Raw genomic sequence first — 20,703 nt, forward strand, 5'->3', positions numbered from 1 at the left:
ATGTTTGCTGAAGGCAGCCCTGTTTTTGGGGATGCTTTTAATGTTTAATAAATTATTGTATTTTAATATTTCTGTTGGAAGCCGCCCAGAGTAGCTGGGGAAATCCAGCCAGATGCATGGGGTATAAATATATTATTATTATTATTATTATTATTATTATTATTATTATTATTATTATTATTATTTGATTGCTTTAAATGCAGCCAGTGTATGAAATGTGTGTGGAGTTGAGAAAAAAGATGTGCCATTTGCTTAAGGATATTGGGTGGTGAGAATTATTTCCGGAGCCCTGGCAGAAAATACATGTTTGCTTTTGCATTGTCTCCTGCTGTTGGTTTACAGACAGCCCAGAGTTATACGGAAACTTGGTCCCTGCCCTGAGGATCTTACATTGAGGCAGGAGCGAAAGGAAAGAGTTGTCAGCCGGCAGGCAGCGTGGGAGAAGCCAATGGGATGATAATGGAGGATTTTGCTTCACAATTCTGAGTTCAAGGAATGGGAAGTCATGGGAAGTGGCCGACTCCCTTATTACTCAGATAGGAGCATAAGACCGGAAGAAGAGCCTGGCGCCTTTATGAATTCGTAGAAAATCCATAGTTTAACCGACTCTCCTCATTCCAACGCCATTTTTTAACCCTTAAAGAAAGGTGAATTTGGGCTCCACCTCCGTCCATGAACCAAAAAGCAGGAAGTAATGTAGGGCACCCCGCCATAATTCCCCAAGTGTGAGCAGGGCCGTCTTAAGCATACGTATCTGGCCCCGTGGTGAAAAGCTCCCTTCTGCCCCCCTCCCCGGTTTCCCATAGTTTTTTAGGGAGGACAGCGCTTCCGGCAGGTGGCCACGGCATGGCGGAGGCGGGCGAGGAGCTGATGCCGGGAGGCGCCACGTCCAGCCTCCGCCTCTTCCCTGGCGCCCCATGCCACTAGCCTCTATGGGTAAGACACCCCTGAGCCTGAGAGCACAGACACGGCCCCCCAACCAGGGAGTGACCAGGGGGGCGACACTAGACATTTGCAGAGGCAGCTGAGCAAGTCAGGTGTTCTGAAAGCCCATCTGTAGTCAAGTCCTGAGGGCAAGGATATGCAAAGAGTTTTATTGTTCTTTCGGTGATGGTGGTGGGAAAGATGTCTTGATCAAGTGACCTAATGTTGAACTTGTGTAACCCATGTGTACCCCTCCTCATTTTTGACATGCTGGTGATGTCATGATGATGTATCAGTGATGCAGTGTATTCTGGGGGAAAGAGGGAAGTTTTGAAAGAGGATGTCACCCCATGCTCGGGGTTCTTACTCCTGTGGGGACCTGTTGCGCAACAATAAAGATAGTGGTCTACTGACCGCTGTTTTGCTCCAAATTACTTGGCTGGAACTTCCTTCTCTCACCCCGGAATCTCACCCCGGAATCCCCCCCCCCTTAACACCATTGATAACCTTTTATCTTCCATGAACTTGCCTAATCCTCTTTTAAAGCCTTCTAGGTTGGTGGCCATCACTGCCTCCTGTGGCAGGGAGTTCCACAGGTTAACTCTGTGTGAGACTCTTTCCTGATTCAGCCTCATAGAATGCTCTCATGAGTTCTAGCGTTAGGAGAGAGGGAAGAAACATTTTCTCCACTTTCTCCAGGTGAAGCATCATTTCATGAACTTCTGTCCTCTCGCCTCTTCCTCGCCTAAACTGTCTCAAACGCTGCAACCTTTCTTCATAGGAGAGTCACTCTATCTCGACTGTTTTTTTGGTTCCCTCTTATTTAAGAATTATGAAAGGCTTGGAACTGATTACAGCACTAGCTGATAAAAGTTCTGTCTTCCTTCCGAATGGAATTATGCATTTATTCATTCCCATAAATGCTTGCCTCACTTTTCCTCCCATAGGGCGGCTAACAAATCTCTGTAAAAAATAATATGAAATACAGTAAAACCAAACACCACATGAAATATATACCAATGGAAACATGCATAAAACAGCCATAAAACAAAAGAGAATAAAATTCAGCAAGGAATCGTCAAACAGAATATATTTTTTAATGGTGTGTCTATAATTAATAGCCCAAAATATGGGGAGAGGCACAGAGAAACAGCTGGAGATAAATAAACAGTATATTTAAATATACAGTATATATCCTGTTGTGAGAGCTGGACCATAAAGAAGACTGATCGCCAAAGAATGGATGCTTTTGAATTATGGTGCTGGAGGAGACTCTTGAGAGTCCCATGGACTGCAAGAAGATAAAACCTATCCATTCTGAAGGCAATCAGCCCTGAGTGCTCACTGGAAGGACAGATCGTGAAGCTGAGGCTCCAATACTTTGGCCACCTCATGAGAAGAGAAGAATCCTTGGGAAAGACCCTGATGTTGGGAAAGATTGAGGGCACTAGGAGAAGGGGACGACAGAGGACAAGATGGTTGGACAGTGTTCTCGAAGCTACGAACATGAGTTTGACCAAACTACGGGAGGCAGTGCAGGACAGGAGTGCCTGGCGTGCTATGGTCCATGGGGTCACGAAGAGTCGGACACGACTAAACGACTAAACAACAACCTGTTGGAATCCTGTATTTTAATATTTCTGTTGGAAGCCGCCCAGAGTGGCTGGGGAAACCCAGCCAGATGGGCGGGGTATAGATAATAAATTCTTATTCTTCTTCTTCTTCTTCTTCTTCTTCTTCTTCTTCTTCTTCTTCTTCTTCTTCTTCTTCTTCTTCTTCCTCTTCCTCTTCCTCTTCCTCTTCCTCTTCCTCTTCTTCCTCTTCTTCCTCTTCTGTTGTAAACAAAAACTGCTCCCTTTCCCTTATGGGGTACCCAAGAGCCCGTATAGAATGCTTTGTAGGTTCTCCATCAGTAGGAGAAAATATCAAACTGTTGCAACAGGGTGCTCCCCCCACACACACAGGAGAGAGGAGGAGGACCCCAAACCAAGCCCTTATGTAGACTTTTGAAATTGCCCAACGTCAAACTCAAGACCACCCCCAGAAACATCACACATACAATACAGAAGGGGTGTAGGCCAAGACCCTCCCCCCAATTACATCATACGTACATCAGGCGTGCTATGGTCCATGGGGTCACGAAGAGTCGGACACGACTAAACGACTAAACAACACAACATCAGAGAAGGGGCGAATTACAACAGAAATCTGAGTGAATTGTTATTATCTTGTCTGCCAGGTTACCTGATTGGATTACCTGGGCATCCTCGCCACTCTCTTGTTAGGATAACTACTCAATTCCTGAATCCAGGTCAGAGGCTCAGGTTCACCCTATTCATATCTTAACTGTGCCCTTGAGACAGGATTTGTGAGCCAAGAGAGCACCCCCATTGTCTCTTGGCTCACAAATGACCTTGCAGAGAACTATTTGAGGTCATTTGGGAGAGACAAAATGGTTTCAGGACCCATTTTTCTATGGAATTTTAGACATGTGGTTCATACGGTACATTTATGAATATTTCATATACGTATACCGTGTTTCTCATATTATAAGACATGTCTTATATTTATTTTTTCCTCAAAAAAACACACTATGGCTTATTTTCAAGGGATGTCTTATTTTTTTCCTCCTCCTCCTGCCGCGGCCGGCATTGCTGCTGCACCTATCACTATGTCTTATTTTCGGGGTATGGCTTATATTCCTTGAATGCTTAAAATCCTGCTATGGCTTATTTTATGGGTATGTCTTAAAATATGAGAAACAGGGTATATATATATATATATATATATATATGACCTTAAAATTCATAATAATCCATAAGGACAGAAGGTTGTGGAGGCTTTGGTGGCTGATTCCGGGAAGTGGCGTTTGTGACACTCTGCCTTCGTGCATAATGTTGTTGTTGTTGTTTAGTCGTTTAGTCGTGTCCGACTCTTCGTGACCCCATGGACCATAGCACGCCAGGCACTCCTGTCTTGCACTGCCTCCCGCAGTTTGGTCAAACTCATGTTCGTAGCTTCGAGAACACTGTCCAACCATCTTGTCCTCTGTCGTCCCCTTCTCCTTCTGCCCTCAATCCTTCCCAACATCAGGGTCTTTTCCAAGGATTCTTCTCTTCTCATGAGGTGGCCAAAGTATTGGAGCCTCAGCTTCACGATCTGTCCTTCCAGGGAGCACTCAGGGCTGATTTCCTTAAGAATGGATAGGTTTGATCTTCTTGCAGTCCATGGGACTCTCAAGAGTCTCCTCCAGCACCATAATTCAAAAGCATCAATTCTTCGGCGATCAGCCTTCTTTATGGTCCAGCTCTCACTTCCATACATCACTACTGGGAAAACCATAGCTTTAACTATACGGGCCTTTGTCGGCAAGGTGATGTCTCTGCTTTTTAAGATGCTGTCTAGGTTTGTCATTGCTTTTCTCCCAAGAAGCAGGCGTCTTTTAATTTCGTGACTGCTGTCACCATCTGCAGTGATCAAGGAGCCCAAGAAGGTGAAATCTCTCACTGCCTCCATTTCTTCCCCTTCTATTTGCCAGGAGGTGATGGGACCAGTGGCCATGATCTTGGTTTTTTTGATGTTGAGCTTCAGACCATATTTTGCGCTCTCCTCTTTCACCCTCATTAAAAGGTTCTTTAATTCCTCCTCGCTTTCTGCCATCAAGGTTGTGTCATCTGCATATCTGAGGTTGTTGATATTTCTTCCGGCAATCTTAATTCCGGTTTGGGATTCATCTAGTCCAGCCTTTCGCATGATGAATTCTGCATATAAGTTAAATAAGCAGGGAGACAATATACAACCTTGTCGTACTCCTTTCCCAATTTTGAACCACTCAGTTGTTCCATATCCAGTTCTAACTGTAGCTTCTTGTCCCACATAGAGATTTCTCAGGAGACAGATGAGGTGATCAGGCACTCCCATTTCTTTAAGAACTTGCCATAGTTTGCTGTGGTTGACACAGTCAAAGGCTTTTGCATAGTCAATGAAGCAGAAGTTGACGTTTTTCTGGAACTCTCTAGCTTTCTCCATAATCCAGCGCATGTTTGCTATTTGGTCTCTGGTACCTCTGCCCTTTCGAAATCCAGCTTGTACTTCTGGGAGTTCTCGGTCCACATACTGCTTAAGCCTGCCTTGTAGAATTTTAAGCATAACCTTGCTAGCGTGTGAAATGTGCGCAATTGTGCGGTAGTTGGAGCATTCTTTGGCACTGCCCTTCTTTGGAATTGGGATGTAGACTGATCTTCTCCAATCCTCTGGCCATTGCTGAGTTTTCCAAACTTGCTGGCATATTGGGTGTAGCACCTTATCGTGCATAATAGCTGGTAATAATTAGCAGGATCTTCTGACTCAACTGTTGTGAGTTTGGTTGTTCCATGAGGGCTAGACTCCTGCTCTTTCCTTTTCGAATGAATTCTTGGGAGTTCCAGATGAGCTGCGAGGCCTGGATTTGAAACAGGGTTTTACACGTGATCTAAATGCTGTTTTTATTGTTCATTGCTTCGGGGTCTATTCATCAATGCAGCGAAATTTTCAAAGGGAAAAGGATGCATTTGGCCGCGATAGTCTCAAGGTGCCAGGCCGGCGACTCTCCGGAGGAGCATTTGTTGCTGCAGAGCCAAAGGCTGGCGGCTTGCTGTGCTGCCACCCAACCTGGCACCAGGAAGAAGCCATGCTTTGTTGCAGAGTCCTGGGGCTCCTCCATCCTGCCCCTCCCAGCGTTTGGGGAGAGAGAGAGAGAGAGAGAGAGAGAGAGAGAGAGAGAGAGAGAGAGTGCTGGGCTGCATTTGGCTCCTTTAATTTTTCTAACCGAAATGCGCATGCAGAGCTCCTGGGCTTGCTGTGGTCCTTGCCAGGTACTGCCTCCAGCTTTGGGCTCCAATTGCCCAAGAGGCTTGACTCAAGTGCCCTACCTAGCCCCTCCCTGGGGAGAGCTGGCACCGGAGTTGACTAATAAGCGGGTGACTGGCAAGGCTGGCTTCTCAGTTTGCTGCAAAACACCCCTGGGAAGAGAGGGGTGGAGAGTGTCGGTGGGACAGGGGGTGGGCCGGGGCACGGGGGGGGGGGAGGCTGGGATGCTCTGCTAGCAGGTTGCCCGTGTCCACAGACACCAACCATGGAGCTGCTCCGTCTTCCTAGGTCCCTGCGACGCTTGGGGTGCTGGTGGCTGACAGGATCGGGACCCAGATTGCCAGCTGGCATTATGGCGAGCGAAGACATCACCAATGCCCAGGACCTCCTGGACCTCAGCTTCAAGTGTGAGTGAGGGGAGCTCAGCAGCAGATTTTCAGGTTGTGTTGGGGAAGAAATTACCCTAGAACAGATTGTTCAGCTGTTGTCCTGTGAGCAGGGAATTGCAGCTCTGTGAGACGAATGGGTGTGTGTGTGTGTCTCTTAACAACCCTCAGCACCCTTAAGAAACTATAACTCCCAGGATTCTTTGAGGGAAGCCAAGTTGCATCATAGAACAACAATTTTCCAGAGTAGTAAACTGTCAATCCCACTTCCCTAGGAACTCTGGGAATAGCAGTGTGGAGGGAATATGGGCCTGCCTCAACAAACTACAGCTCCCAAGATTCGGGGTGGGGGGGAGCCATGTCCGTTTAAAGTGCTATCAGAGTGCTTTAAATGTATGGCATGAATTTGGTTCTAGAGGGACCAAGGCTACATTCCTCAGCACATTCCTAACCTACCTTGCAAGGCTGTTGGTGAAAACGATCAGGACAAAAGTTTGGTAAATTACGCTGAGGATAAACAAATAAGGCCAGAAGCAGCTGGGTCTGCCTTTTGTCCCCTGCATTTTTTTGTGTTCCTGGTTTGGCTGCTATGCTTTGGAACACTTCAGAATGAGACGAAGAGAGGAGGGTTTGGCTGTTTGCTCTGACCGGAAGTGCGAGGGGGGGGTTATTGTCCTGAGCCTTTGAAAAGCGCCTCTGGCTTCCAAGCGTGTGTTACGTGAGCAAAGTGGGCCTTTCCATGGGGCGATTATGCAATCTGCCTTTGGGGCTATGGCGGGCTTTGCTGAGCCAGCCCCAGGAATGTCAAAGGAGGCTGCAGGCCAAAGACTTTGTGTTGCTCATCTCCGCTTTGAAATACCCAACTAACTTCAAAGGGAGAAAAAGACCGGATGGTAATAGTAATAATAATAATTATAATTATAATAAACACTCTCCAATGCGTATGTTACTTTGCAGAGTAGCAGAGGAGAGTGTCCTGCTCCCCCCAAGGGACTTTTGCAACCTAAGATTTGACACTGGAGGCAGGTGGTAAACAAGCAGATTCCTTAATCTGTCCTGGTTGCCCAAATCAAGACACAAACACTCTAGAATGATCTCCACTCAAGCAAGCAGGAATCCCAGAGAGGGAGAGAGGAACAGAAGACACTACTGACTCAAACTGCTGCTCCGTTTAGCTTAGTATGGCCAATGCTTTTGTCAACAGGGACAAATGTCAGGTTCTGCTTAGGCAGGAAGAACCAGATGCACAAATTTAGGATGGGGACACCTGACAACAATACATGTGAAAAGGATCTAGGGGGTCTTAGTGGACCACAAGCTAAAAATGAGTCAACTGGAATGAGAAGTTGCTGAACTGCAACTTATCACCAAACTTAAAACCATGGAGAGACCTGGTCTGAATAGAGACATTGGATTCTTATCTTTAGCCATCTCACCCCTTGCTTTTTCCTGTAAGACCAATTGCAGTGTTAACAGTCATCAACAAGTTTTCACACCTATCAGTCAATCACCCCATTCCCACCCATAGCTGCCAAGTTCTCCCTTTTTTAAAGGGAAATTCCCTTATGCTGAATAGGCTTCCTCGCGAGGAAAGGGAAAACTTGGCAGCTATGTTCCCACCACCCTTCTGAGCATCTCAGAGCCATAGCTGCCAAGTTTTCCCTTTTCTCGTGAGGAAGCCTATTCAGCATAAGGGAAAATCCCTTAAAAAAAGGGAGAACTTGGCAGCTATGCTCAGAGCTGGTGCACTGAGCAAGCCTTGCCTCCCCAAGCCTGGCAGCGAGTTTCAAAGCTCTTTCAGCGCCAGCAAACCTGAAGCGGACCTGGCGCAAAAAGAGCTTATGAGCTCTCTGCCTTGCTCAGATGCAACTTGCGCAGTTTCAGCCCCCCTTGCCTGCTACCGCATATAGTTGGGACTGTGCAAGTTAAAAGAGAGTAAGGTTATTATTATTATTTATTAGATTTATTTACAACCCTTTCCCACAAGATCTCAGGGAAGTTCACAGGATAAAAAATAGTTAAAACAACAGAACAACAACCCCCCACAAACACATTGAAAAGGCAATAGAATGTTAATCAGCCTTATTAAAAAAATACAAAATACAAAATAACATATTTAAGAACAATTTAAAAATGCAAAAGTGTGTGTGTAAGCTCCTTTGCACAGGCTCTGCTTGGAAAAGTGACTCCTCAGAAATATTTTTAAAAACACACACACACATTCAATATTGCATCGCCTGCTGGTGTGTGTTGCTCCACGGGAGCAAATACCTGCCCTTTTTAATTTTAATTTTTTTCACTTGGCAACTGGCCCGGGATTTCATAGCTGCGAGCAAAGCGGGGCTCTTCCCCGGGATGTCCTGAGCTTGTCTTGACATCCGTGCGGCATTTTCGGCCGAACCCTTTGTACCCCGTTGAGCCTGCCCAGGAGGCAGGTGGCGTAATAGCCCCACAGCAAACGGGTGAGGAAACAAGGAGGGCTTGGCCCGCACTGTAGGGCCGGCGTGTCTTTGTGAGCGGGCGCCAGGCTTGATCCCGCCCCATGGGCCTCCCTTCCCTGGGGGATGCCCTAGATAGCTTCCTGGAAAAAAATGGGTGGCACCTGCTAGGGATTTTGCAGCCTGGTGGCTGAGGAGTGTTTGTTTCTGTGTGCATCTGCTTGGATCTCATATGCTACAGCGCCATAAAGTGCCAAGCCCCCTCTGGCAGCTAAAAAAACATTGGAGAAAAATCTGGTTCCCCCAGATCCTTAGCGGAACTATTTATTGCTTTATTACATTGTTATCCCACCTTCCAGCTCAAAAGTGGTGCACACAGCTCCCTCCCTTCCCTGCAAGGGAGGTGAGGCTGAGGGAGGCAGCAGCAGGCCCAAGGGGACACCCAGTGCGCTTCATGCAAATGAGCAGGGATTCGAACCCAGGCCTCTGCCATACCCTAGTTCGGCAATCCTGATCCATTTAAACAGAAATCCTAAATACGATCCTGGTAGGCTGACTGTCCAGTATTTTGTGATCACATTTTCTGTTTGTTCCACCCACATGTCAGGGCCAAAATTCTTGCGAAAAAGGGGGATACGGTAGATCGTAGAATCATAGAATTGTCAGGGCCCACAAGGGTTATCAATTAGTGCTCTCCTTCCTGGGGCAGGAGCAGGGAGTGCTTGGAGGGGTCTGGGGGCCGCATTGCCTTCTGGGGGGCCGCATGCCAATGGTAGGCGGGGCCAAATGGGCAAAAACACCACCTGTGGATTTTCTACCTTGCCCAGTAGGCTAGGCTCTCTACATGCACTCACATCATCTCAGCAGGGCTGGCTGGTGGGGGAAGGCGGCTAAGGAAAGGCCCAAGGGCCAGTCAGAGAGCTGCGCCTGGCCCTTGGACCACCGCAGCCGCTTAGGAGCTAGCCCTGCAGGAAAGCTGCTCCGAACATCTTTGAGTCCAGACATCCTTCGGGAACCAAGTGTCTTGGTTCCTTTGCTTTAAAAATGGTAGAGTCGGAGAGGACCCCAGGGGTCATCTAGCCCAACCCGCTTCCCAGGCAGAGACCTGCCTCTCCACTCCCTCTCTTACCCTCCTCTCTTGCATTCCCCACAGCTCTGGCCTCGGAGCACATGGACCTCAAGCAGTTGGAACTGGACACGGCGGTGGCCAAAGTGGATGAGCTCTCCAAGCAACTGGAGTCCCTCTGGACGAAGAACCCCGCCCAGCCTCTCGGGCAGCTCAAGGTGCGGAGGCAGCAAAGGACCCTCTCGGGGGGGGGGGGCGTTTCCTGGATCCGGCCAATGGCCCACCCAGCACCCTCTTCTCACAAGGGCCAACCACTTGGGATCTCAGTGTAGTGCAGGATTTAGGTATAAGCTAAACAAGCTCTAGCTTCGGTCCCCACTCTCTTGGGGCCCCTAAAAAAAACTAAAAGAAAAAAAACTGGATGTACATTTCCAAAAATATAAGATACAAAAATAAAACCTACATACAGCAACAGTGTTTTGTGTTGTGTAGGTTCCTGTGATGTAAGTCATGGCCCCCGCCTGCTAGCCTGCTCCCTCAAATATCACTGATTTGCTCATTTCTATATACAGGGTGCCTACATTCTGCATGGACTGGTTGCATGGCAACATGTGCAAATGGCTTGAGATACCTATTAGGTCCATAAATCACTATATAGCATATATTCAGCACAAATAGCAGTGGCAATTTGTTGTTGAAGGGCCCCATTACCTTCAGTAGCTTAGGGCCTCATCAAACCTAAATCCGGCCCTGCCTCAATGGGATCACATTTTTTATATATTCTATTTAGGATAAATGGGTCTTGTTGGAGTAACAAATAAGATTTCAAACTATAATATCAGTATCACTTCAGACATCAGAAAGTTATTCAATTAGAAGGTACAGTACAGTCAAACCTTGGTTGACAAACGCAATCCGTTCCGGAAGCCCGTTCGGCTTCCGAAATGTTCAACAACCGAGGTGTGGCTTCCGATTGGTTGCAGAAGCTTCTTGCACTCAAGCGGAAGCCATGCCGGACGTTTGGGTTCCGAAAAATGTTTGAAAACGGAAGCAGGAGCCGAAACATTTGAGAACCGAGGTTTGACTGTTTTCTGAAAACCTAGTCAGGCTATTCTTTTAAAAATGTGTTGCAAAGCCGAGTGATAGCTTCCAGGATAGAATTAATGCATTGAAAGAATTCTTGCTAGTACTGTAAAAGGTTTGTGGTGAGTTCCGGCACCGTTTTTCCTAGAAAAAAAGTGCCTCGCTCATCTGACTTGGTCGCCCCAGCAGCCTCTTCTGATCCCCTTGCAAGTATCTTCAAGAGAAGCCAGTTGTTGGGGAATTGGGAGGTGGGAGGGGCAAAGAGGGTCCCCACAAGCAGCCTTGTGGAGAGAGCTTGCTTGCCAACCAATTCTTGCCAACCAATTCCTGTGACCCTGGCCAGCTCTTATTTTGCCAGGCCTGGCAGGGTGGACATTGTCGAGTCGCCCCCCCCCCCAAATCTCCTTTCTCTGTTCCTGGCAGGCTATGGAGAGATTCAGCACCAGCCCGTCCCACGAGCTGCTGGGCAGGATGAGTCCCATCTCCCCCTCCCCGCTGCCCCTCTTCCCCCGCAAGAGCCTGGCGACGGAGACCACGGAGAGCACCCACTACTCCTTTGGGGAAGCGGCGCCGGGATTCTCACACAGCTCCACGTACGGCTCGTCGTCCCCCAGCCAGCTCTTCGCACCCAGGTCCCCGCTGGGCCGCCCCACCTCGCCACGGCCGTCCCTCTTCCTCCAGCCGGAGGTGGACCGGGCACTGCCGCCCCCCAGGCCCAAGGTGCTGCCTGTACCCTACGAGACAGCGCCCAGCCCCACGGCCTCTCCCCGCTCCCTCCGGCCCAGCCTCTCCCTGGAGCGCCAGTATGACTACAAGACCTATGCTGGGCCGCTGGGCCGAGCCAGCTCCCCACGGATGCCCACGGAAGGAGCTGTGCCACAGTCCTTCTTCCCGGACCGGGTGCCGTCCCCGCGGCCACCTCTGCCGCCACCATACGAGAGCCATAGCCTGTACCCGTCGGCACCCAGCACCTTTGCACCTTTCCGGTCTCAAGGTAAAGGTCGAGCGAGGACTGTGGGGGGGTCTGGTGGTTGGGCACTTTTGAGGCGGGGGTGGGACTGCTAGCCTTTGGGTCACGAGCCCATCAGTTTCGTCAAGTTAATGGAACAGAATTAATTGGATTTTGGATAATTGTGCAATTCGAATTGTGCTGTGTTATCAGCCTTGGTGGGAAACGCAAATTGCTTTCTGAATTCTTTATAATATACGGGTAGGTTCTGTTAACTGCCTGAGACCTCTGGGTATAGGGCGGTATAATAATAATAATAATAATAATAATAATAATAATAATAATAATAATAATAGGCACTGGGGATGAGCTCAAGATTGAAAAGCTTTGGGCTGGAAGGTCAGGAAAGACGACATGAGCCAGAGGTTTTGGGCCAAGGAGAAAGGTCCTTGGGTGCATCTCTGAAGATCTCCCTCTCTGCAGATGACCTTGTGATCCGGAGGAGGGTGCAGAAAGGGTGGAACGAATCCGACCTGGACGTGGCGTATGAGAAGAAGGCGGCCCACCCAGTTGGTTATGAGCGTGAGTGTCAGCCGGGGTCTCTGGAGGGAGGAGAGGGAGAGACGTCTCGATGCTCTAGTGGGCGGGCAGGCAGGAGGCAAAGTGGGGGGGGGCAAGGAAAGGGCTTCACCCCGGGGCTCCATGGTGGGCAGCCAGGCTGCTGGGGCATCCGCAGGGCTGGATTCTTTAGAGGCCCCCATATATATCTAATTCAAAATATAGGCAATAATAAACTGTAAAGTAATTTTTGAGGCTTACAGAAAGGTGGAAAACAAGGCTTATTTTTGTATACTTCCACTTTCTTTATATTTGGGGGGGGGGATTCTCCTACTTTTTCTCATTGCAAAGTCTTTTGATCAGGTCCTCAAAACCAATCTCACGTGACACATCTCCTATGCCTGGTGGAGATCAGGCACCCAGGCTGCCTTGTCGCATAGTTGTACTGCTGGGATTTCTAATAGACTTCAGCTGAGAAAAGGAACGCTCAGTGGAGCAATTTCTGACCACAAAGGGTAAAAAATCTGGCAATGGGAAAGTTCTGTGGTTGCCCCCCTTCTTCCCTTGATGCCCTAAGTAAGTGCCTTTTTTTGCTTAATGGTTTATCCAGCACTGGGCATCCCATCTCCAATAAGTCTCTCTTTCTCCCCCCCCCCAGGAGGAGATGCCCATATGGGGCTCCGCCAGAGCCCGGCAGGCGTCCCGCTGGCTCCTTGGAGGGAATCGAGTTTAGACGGGGGCATCGGGCCAAGCAAGGTAAGTTTGGGCCTGCGCGGCTCCCCTTTCGGTCTGTGGGGTTTACTCATTTCACCTATATCCCACCTTTTCTCCTTTCTTGTTCTCCTCCTCATTTAATTCTCCACGACAGCCCTGTGAGGTAGGTTAGGCTGCCCCAAGGTCACCCAGGGAGCTTCATGGCTGAGCGGGAATTCGAACCCCGGTCTCTCCCAGGTCCTCGCCCAGTGCTCTAACCACTACACAACACTATCTCTCAAGAAAGACTTTCCAGGGGGTGGCGCTCATTGGCAGGTTGAAATTTCGGGCGATGGTGACAAATTAAAGTGAGGGGAGGCGGGTATAGATTTGCAACCTCAGGGGTGAAAAATGTAATAGCTAGATCTTGTGTTCAAATCCTGCTTGTAGGTTTCCCATAATGGGCATCTGGTTGGCCACTCTGAGAACAGGAGGCTGGACTAGATGGGCCACTGGCCTGATCTGGCTTATGTTTCTTATGTTTTTATGGAACCTCCAGGTCCAGGGGCAGTCTATCTAGGTTCTTAGGGGCACTTGGCCACTTCAGAAACAGGGACTTAAATGGGCCGTTGGACCGACCCACCATGGCTCCCCTTATGCTCTTAGGTGTGTGAATACGGAGGCTGTTTTCTGGGGGTGTCTCACCTCTCTTTGCTTCCTCTCCCGTAGGAGGAGCATTATGGGATGCACAGCGCCACCTTGCCCAGGAATTACAAGGTCTCCCCACTTGCCAGCGAGCGGCGCCCGGACACCACCTTCCGTCGCTCCCTCCCCAGCAACCCGACGGGAACCCTGCCCCGCAACTGGCAGCCCATCTCCCGCATCCCCATGCCGCCCCCGAACCCACAAGGCAGCCTCCCCAAGCGCCACAAGCCGCTGCCGCTCTCCATGATCTTCCGGCTGCAGAACGCCTTCTGGGAGTACGGAGCAGCTGGGCAGAAGTTCCCACTTTCCCAGGGGCCCCCGGGGTCCTCGCTTTTCCTCCGCTCCCTCCACAAGCAGCTGATGCAGCCGATTCTGCCCCAGAGCCAGCACCACCTGCGCATGGCCTCGCTCGGGAGCGAAGGTAAGCGTCACGCAGCAGCAAAAGAGGCTAATACCATTCTTGGCTGCATCAACTCTCTTCTGCCTCTCTCTTCTGCCTTAGACAGACCACACCTGAAATACTGTGTCCAATTCAGGGCATCACAATTTAGGAAGGGTGTTGACAAGCTGGAAGGTGGGCAGAGGAGGGCAACCAAGATGGTCAAGGGTCTGGAAACCAAGCCTGATGAGGAGCGGTTGAAGGAGTTGGGTCAGTTTAGCCAGGGAAAGAGGAGACTTGAGAGGAGATAGGAGTGCCATCTTCACATATCTGAAGGGCTGCCCCATGGAGGATGGAGAAAGCTCGCTTTCCGCTGCTCCAGAGAGGAGGACCCAAATCAATGAATTGAAGTTAGAGTGGAACCTCGCTTTCCAAAGGTAATTCGTTCCGGAAGACTGTTTGACTTCCAAAACGTTCAAAAACCGAAAAATGAAAGTGGAAGCCTCAATACAATAGGGAAACTCAAAACGGAAGCTGTTCGGCTTCCGAGAATCATTCGAAAACTGAAGCAGTTATTTCCGGGTTTTCGGCATTCGGGTTCCGAAACGTTTGTCAATGGAGACGTTCGAGAACCGAGGTTCCACTGTATAAGAAAGGAGATTCTGACTAAATACGGAAGAGCCGTTTGGCAGTAGAACAGCCTCCCTTGGGAGGTTGTGGACTTTCCTTCCTTGGAGGTTTTTAAGCAAAGGTTGAATGACCATCTCTCATGGATGCTTCAGCTGAGATTCCTGCATTGCAGGGGGTTGGACTGGATGACCCTTGGGGTCCCTTCCGACGCCACAACTCCAACATTCGTGTCCCAGGAAGCGCTTCCTTTCCTAGGAATGGCATCCCCAGCGGTGACCCCTCTCTTCTTTCTCTTCCAGGAAACGGTGTCGCCAAAGCTGCCAGCCCCCCGTCTGAGCCCGTCCGCATTGTCCCCATCGTCTTGACCGCGGGCGACACAGAGGCTGAGCTGGAGAACCTCCTTCCGGGAGGGGAGCCGGCCGAAGTGGAAGAGGTCCCCCGGCCTCTGAGCCCCACCCGCCTGCACCCTCTGCTGCCCCCCGAGGCCCAGAAAGTGCCCGAGTTTGAGGAGGTGGCACGGGTCCTGGCTGAGATGCCCCGGCCCCTGAAGCGCCGCGGCTCCATGGAGCAGTGTCCCAGCCCCGCCCTGCCCCCCACCCACAAGAACCAGTACCGCCAGATCATCAGCCGCCTTTTCCACCACCACCCCCGCAAGGAGGACACTGCCTTGGCCGGAGAAGCGTCCCCGCAGACTGAGCTCTCGCCCATCACCGAGGCCATGGAGCAGAGGCCGCCAGGGGCTGTCGCGGCCCCCACCCCAGCAGCCCCCCTGCCACCAATGCCGGCACCCCCCATTCCACCTCCGCCTCTGCCAGAGAGCCCAGTGAGCTTCAGTCCTTTGCCCAGTCCGGTAGGTCAATGGCAGGGGTGGGGTCACATTGACTTGTGGGCAAGCTTCTGGGGTCTGCATGTGGGTGGTAGGCAGGGCCAAAAGTGGACGGGGCCAAGGGCTGCATTATTTATTAAATTTATTTCACCAGCAAGTCTCAGGGCAGGCTCAACAATTTAAGAATCATTTGATTGGGCTGCATTTCCATCCAAGCAGTTATCTTTTAAGAACTGGTGCACAACCGTGCTTTTCTTTTTCTTCCTCCCTCCCCGTTCCTGTTTCCTTTTGTGCCATTTCCTTTTGGGACTAGCAGTTGCCAGGGCTGGAAGGAAAAGTTGGGCAGAGCGATGGGTGGTGGTCTCTTGCCTTTGCACAGTGGGCGGCACTCCAGGCAAAGGCACATGCACAAACACAAGCGTGCAAAGACAAATGTGCCGCCACCCACCCCACAAACACACTCACCTCTTCATCCGGGCAGGCAAGGACACACTCCAGCCAAGCAAAAACACTCTGAGGGTGCAGATCAGGGCTTGTAAGGCTTCATCCAGCCCAGGGGCCTGAGATCTCCCACCCCTGGTCTCTGCCTTAAATGGCATTTCTGCCCACATTAGAAACTGGGCACCTTCAATCGGCCTCTAAAGCACATGAAACTGGGAGGTGCCTCTGCACATGTACAGAGGGCTTCTTCCCCAGCACCAGAAAGGCTGAGCTAAACAGAACAGGTCACGGGAGAGAACAAACACCCCCCCATTCTCTGTCTGTGTGCATGGAAGCCCGGAGAGCTGCTGCCTGTCAGAGTTGAGAATGCTAGCCTAGATGGAGCCAAATGGTCTGTAGAAGGCTGCTTCACCCGTTCTTTAAAAGGAGAGAGGCTAAACCCACAAGACCTCGAACCCAGTCCCTGGCTGTCCCTGGTACCGTAGTTATTGACTAGAGAGCGCTCTGCACCTGTTCAGAGGCACTTGTGGCGTTTTTTAAAAAACCACGCTTCACACATTCCTGGATTGAGTCTTGGCTTCGAAAGGCAGAGGGGGGGGGGGAATGGCCCTTTCCAAGGGGGCCACTGATGGCTGCCTGCCTCTGCCATTCAACAGGAGAAGCGCTCGGTGCTGCGCAAGGGAGCCTCCCCACGGAAGCGGCTGACAAAGAGGGCGCGACTCAACCCCCTGGTGCTGCTACTGGATGCGGCCCTGACCGGCGAGTTGGAAGTCGTGAAGGAAGCCATGAAGGAGGTGGGTTTGGGGGGGGCGGGTATCTTTGGGGAGTGTCCTGGCTGCGGTGGGTTTTGGGGAGAGAGCAGAAACCTGTGGTGCGGCCGACTTTGGGGATCTTGCACGCTGTTCTGGTCGCCTCAGCTCGAAAAGGAGATCGCAAAGTTGGGAAAGGTTCAGAAACAACCGAGGAGATGGCGAAAGGTTGCAGCGCTTGGGAGTTTTTTAAAAATTTAGGGAAGAGGTGAGTCAAAGGGGACATGGTGGTAATTTATGAAATTACGCAGGGCATGAAGAAAGCGGAGAGAGAAAAGGTTGTCTCCCTCTCTCGTAACATTGTATGCTGGAAGATTCAGGGCACAGAAAAAAAAGCCCTCCTTCATTCGGCGCAGAGTTAAACTGTGGAACTCCCTCCCACAGGAGACAGCGACAGCCACCGATCTAGATGGCTTTAAAAGAGGATTAGACAAATTCATGGAGGAGGAGAGGGTTATTGATGGCTTCTAGCCACACTGGCTGGGGACGCAGGTGGCGCTGTGGTCTAAACCACTGAGCTTCTTGGGCTTGCCGATCAATAGGTCAGCGGTTCGAATCCCTGCGACGGGGTGAGCTCCCGTTGTTTGGTCCCAGCTCCTGCCAACCTAGCAGTTCGAAAGCACCCCAAAAAGTGCAAGTAGGTAAATAGGTACTGCTCTGGCGGGAAGGTAAAAAAGGCGTTTCAGTGCGCTGCTCTGGTTTTGGTGTTCCATTGCTCCAGAAGCGTAGTCCTGCTGGCCACATGACCCGGAAAAACTGTCTGCAGACAAACACCGGCTCTCTCGTCCTGTAAAGCGAGATGAGTGCCGCAACCCCAGATTTGTCCACGACTGGACTTAACTGTCAGGGGTCCTTTACCTTTACCTTTAGCCACAATGGCTATACTCTGTGTCCTTGGCGGGAGGCAGCAATGCTTCTGAATTCCAGTTTCTGGAAACCGCAGGAGGGGAGAGTTGCTCTTGTGTTTGAATCCTGCTTGCTGGTTTCTCTTTGGGCATCTGGTCAGGCCCTGTGCGAACAGGACGCTGGACCAGATGAGCCCCTTTTGGCCTGGCCCAACAGCCTCTTCTCAAGTGGCGGGGAGTTCCACAGTTTGCACTGTGTGAAGGAGGACTTTCTTTTATCGGTCCTGAATCTTCCAAGGATCTTCCAATCCTTTCCCTGCCTGCTTCCTCCTTGGCATGCATCGTTTTATAAACTCATGTTGTTTCTGACGCGCCTTTTATTTCTCCATTTTTTCAGTGCCGTGTGTAATTTTATGAGCTTCCATCGTGTTGCTTTTGGGTCGCCTTTTCTCTGACTGTAACATATTTACGTGGTTTTTGTCGTAGGACTTTTGTCTACTACTGGCTCTGATACCTTTTTAATGAATAGCGGTATATGATTTTTTTTATAAGTAAAATAAAAACCGTGGCAGCTGAAACACACACAAGCACACGGACCCTCCAAATGTGCCTTCCCCTGTTTCTTCCCCCAGTTGAACGACCCGAGCCAGCCAAACGACGAGGGAATCACTGCTCTGCACAATGCTATCTGCGGTGCCAACTACAACATTGTGGACTACCTGATCAACATTGGGGCCAACGTCAACTCCCCGGACAGCCATGGATGGTGAGCCTTTTTATTTATTTATCCAAAATCCCTCAAAGCAGCTTACTAAAAAAGCCAAAACAATTAAATTGTTGCTCTTGGGATTCTTGGGTTTTCCTTGTTTTTCATTTTCATTATGTACTCTGGGTCTTTTAGATCGTAATTTTATGTTGTGAACCACCCTGCAGGTATAGGAAGGTGTACAAATGTTATAAATAAAGCAATAACACGATATTTGAAAAGTTACAATAACAATCGGCTAAAAAGAAAACTTGCCCCAGTTTTCTGAGCACCCGGGTGTTGTTGTTGTTGTTGTTTAGTCGTTTAGTCGTGTCCGACTCTTCGTGACCCCATGGACCATAGCACGCCAGGCACTCCTGTCTTTCACTGCCTCCCGCAGTTTGGACAGACTCATGTTCGTAGCTTCGAGAACACTGTCCAACCATCTCGTCCTCTGTCGTCCCCTTCTCCTAGTGCCCTCCATCTTTCCCAACATCAGGGTCTTTTCCAGGGAGTCTTCTCTTCTCATGAGGTGGCCAAAGTATTGGAGCCTCAGCGTCTAAATAAGGACGTTTTTAGCAAGTGCCGAAAAGGCTTTGCAGCAAAGGCACCTGCCCGGATATCAAGAGGCAGGGAGTTCCGAAGTGTAGGCACTGCCACAGTAAGCCATCTACAAATGCAGAACGGGGAATATGGGGCACCTGGAACAGGGCCAGATCCACCGACTGAAGTGGCTGAGTGGGCGTTTGTGGGGTGAAGTGATCTCGCTGACAAACCGGTTTTCGAAGTTGTTAAGGGCTTTGTGTACTAGTTATTAACACCTTAAACCTGGCAGCGAGTGCGGATCTCTGAGCACAGGTGTTGTATCCTGGCAAGCCCTTGGCTTTTGTCAGCAATCGGGCTGCAGCAATTCCCTAGGGGAAGGAGGAAATGCAGCTGCAATGCTCCACAGCTTCCTTCTCTCCCTACACCCCCACCATCCCCCAAGCACTGTGGGAGGCTGGGGGGCAGGGGAGTCCCTGGAGGCACCCAGGTCTCAGCCCAGGAGGAAGCTGCAGAACCACAGAACTGTAGAGCTGGAAGGGAACCCTAGGGGCCATCTAGTCCAACTCCCTGCATTGCAGGAATTGCAGTTAAGTCATACGAGCAGGGCACTGAGCTTGGGTGTTTTCCCACCCCGCTCTCTTTCCCAGGACACCCCTGCACTGTGCTGCCTCCTGCAACGACACGGCCATCTGCGTAGCCCTGGTCAAGCACGGAGCGGCCATTTTCGCCACCACTTTCAGTGACGGCAGCATGGCCATCGAGAAGTGCGACCCGTACCGCGAGGGCTACAGCGAGTGCTTCAGCTACCTGGCAGGTGAGGCGGCAGGAAGGCAGGGGGGGGGACAGGCACTGGAAAGTCCTGTGCCACACAGCTGCAAAACATTTCCATGCGCTAAATTATACATATTGTGGCTGCAAATTTAGTCTGGCCATTTTTTCAGAAGGGGGGGAAACAAACAAACGGACTGTGGGTCTCTGAGCTGTGGGGAGAACCTGCTGGATCAGGCCAAAAAGGGCCCACCTAGTCCAGCCTCCTGCCCTTGCAATGGCCAAATACCTCTAAGAACCTGGGGATCTGGGTAGACTTCTCCTGGACCTGGAGGTTCCATGAGGACATACCAAGAGCATGTCTGCTGGATCAGGTGGACCATCTGATCCACCATACTCTTCTCTCTGTGGCCAACCAGGTTCCCCCAAAGTGGAAACCTTCAAACGGGACCCCCAAGAACAAGAGCAATTCTCTCTCCCCACCCCCACCCCCGTGGTTTCTAGCAACTGGTGTTCGGAAGCATTGCTGCCTGTGAGCATAGTAGAGGCAGAGCATCCGACACCACAATTCTAGGATTCAGGTGGTGGGTGGCAGTGAAAGCTTGAGTTTTGATTGCATGTTGATCCACATTGGGGGGGGGGGCTCCCCATTCCTCATTGCAGATGTTGAGCAGAATATGGGCTTGATGAACAACGGGGTGGTCTACGCCTTGTGGGATTATAGCGCCGAGTTCAGTGACGAGCTGTCTTTCCGTGAGGGCGAGCCCGTCACCGTGTTGCGCCACGACAGCCCCGACGAAACGGACTGGTGGTGGGCCTCTCTCTACGGCCAGGAGGGCTACGTGCCCAAGAACTACTTCGGGGTGAGTGTTCAAAACATGTACTGGGATGAGATGCTGGGAGGTTCACAGGCTACAAAGGACTTGTTCACAAATATATTGACAGCTGCACAAATTATTACAGCTAGGAAGTGGAAGGGGCAAGCAGAATATAAAATGGAAGAATGGTATAAAGAGGTGTGGGATTTAGCTGTTAATGATAAATTAACATGTGCCATTAAGGTA

General features: G+C 50.4%; 1 protein-coding gene across 2 annotated transcripts in view; it reads left to right on the forward strand.

Moving 5' to 3' along the window:
* The window catches only part of PPP1R13L (protein phosphatase 1 regulatory subunit 13 like), a 39,770-nt gene that overhangs the window by 15,365 nt on the left and 3,702 nt on the right, over positions 1-20,703 (forward strand). Inside the window, exons 2-12 of one of the 2 annotated variants that reach the window (XM_035117668.2) lie at positions 6,061-6,179; positions 9,750-9,880; positions 11,169-11,739; positions 12,178-12,276; positions 12,911-13,008; positions 13,675-14,071; positions 14,959-15,509; positions 16,583-16,720; positions 18,213-18,346; positions 19,519-19,685; positions 20,303-20,502. In XM_035117668.2, coding sequence (XP_034973559.2) covers positions 6,125-6,179; positions 9,750-9,880; positions 11,169-11,739; positions 12,178-12,276; positions 12,911-13,008; positions 13,675-14,071; positions 14,959-15,509; positions 16,583-16,720; positions 18,213-18,346; positions 19,519-19,685; positions 20,303-20,502 — 2,541 coding nt within the window. In that variant the 5' untranslated portion in view covers positions 6,061-6,124. The remainder of the gene's footprint in view (positions 1-6,060; positions 6,180-9,749; positions 9,881-11,168; positions 11,740-12,177; positions 12,277-12,910; positions 13,009-13,674; positions 14,072-14,958; positions 15,510-16,582; positions 16,721-18,212; positions 18,347-19,518; positions 19,686-20,302; positions 20,503-20,703) is intronic. The other variant, XM_060275485.1, reaches the window with a different exon arrangement.

The sequence above is a fragment of the Zootoca vivipara genome, chromosome 6, assembly GCF_963506605.1.
Source record: "Zootoca vivipara chromosome 6, rZooViv1.1, whole genome shotgun sequence".
Taxonomy (NCBI): domain Eukaryota; kingdom Metazoa; phylum Chordata; class Lepidosauria; order Squamata; family Lacertidae; genus Zootoca; species Zootoca vivipara.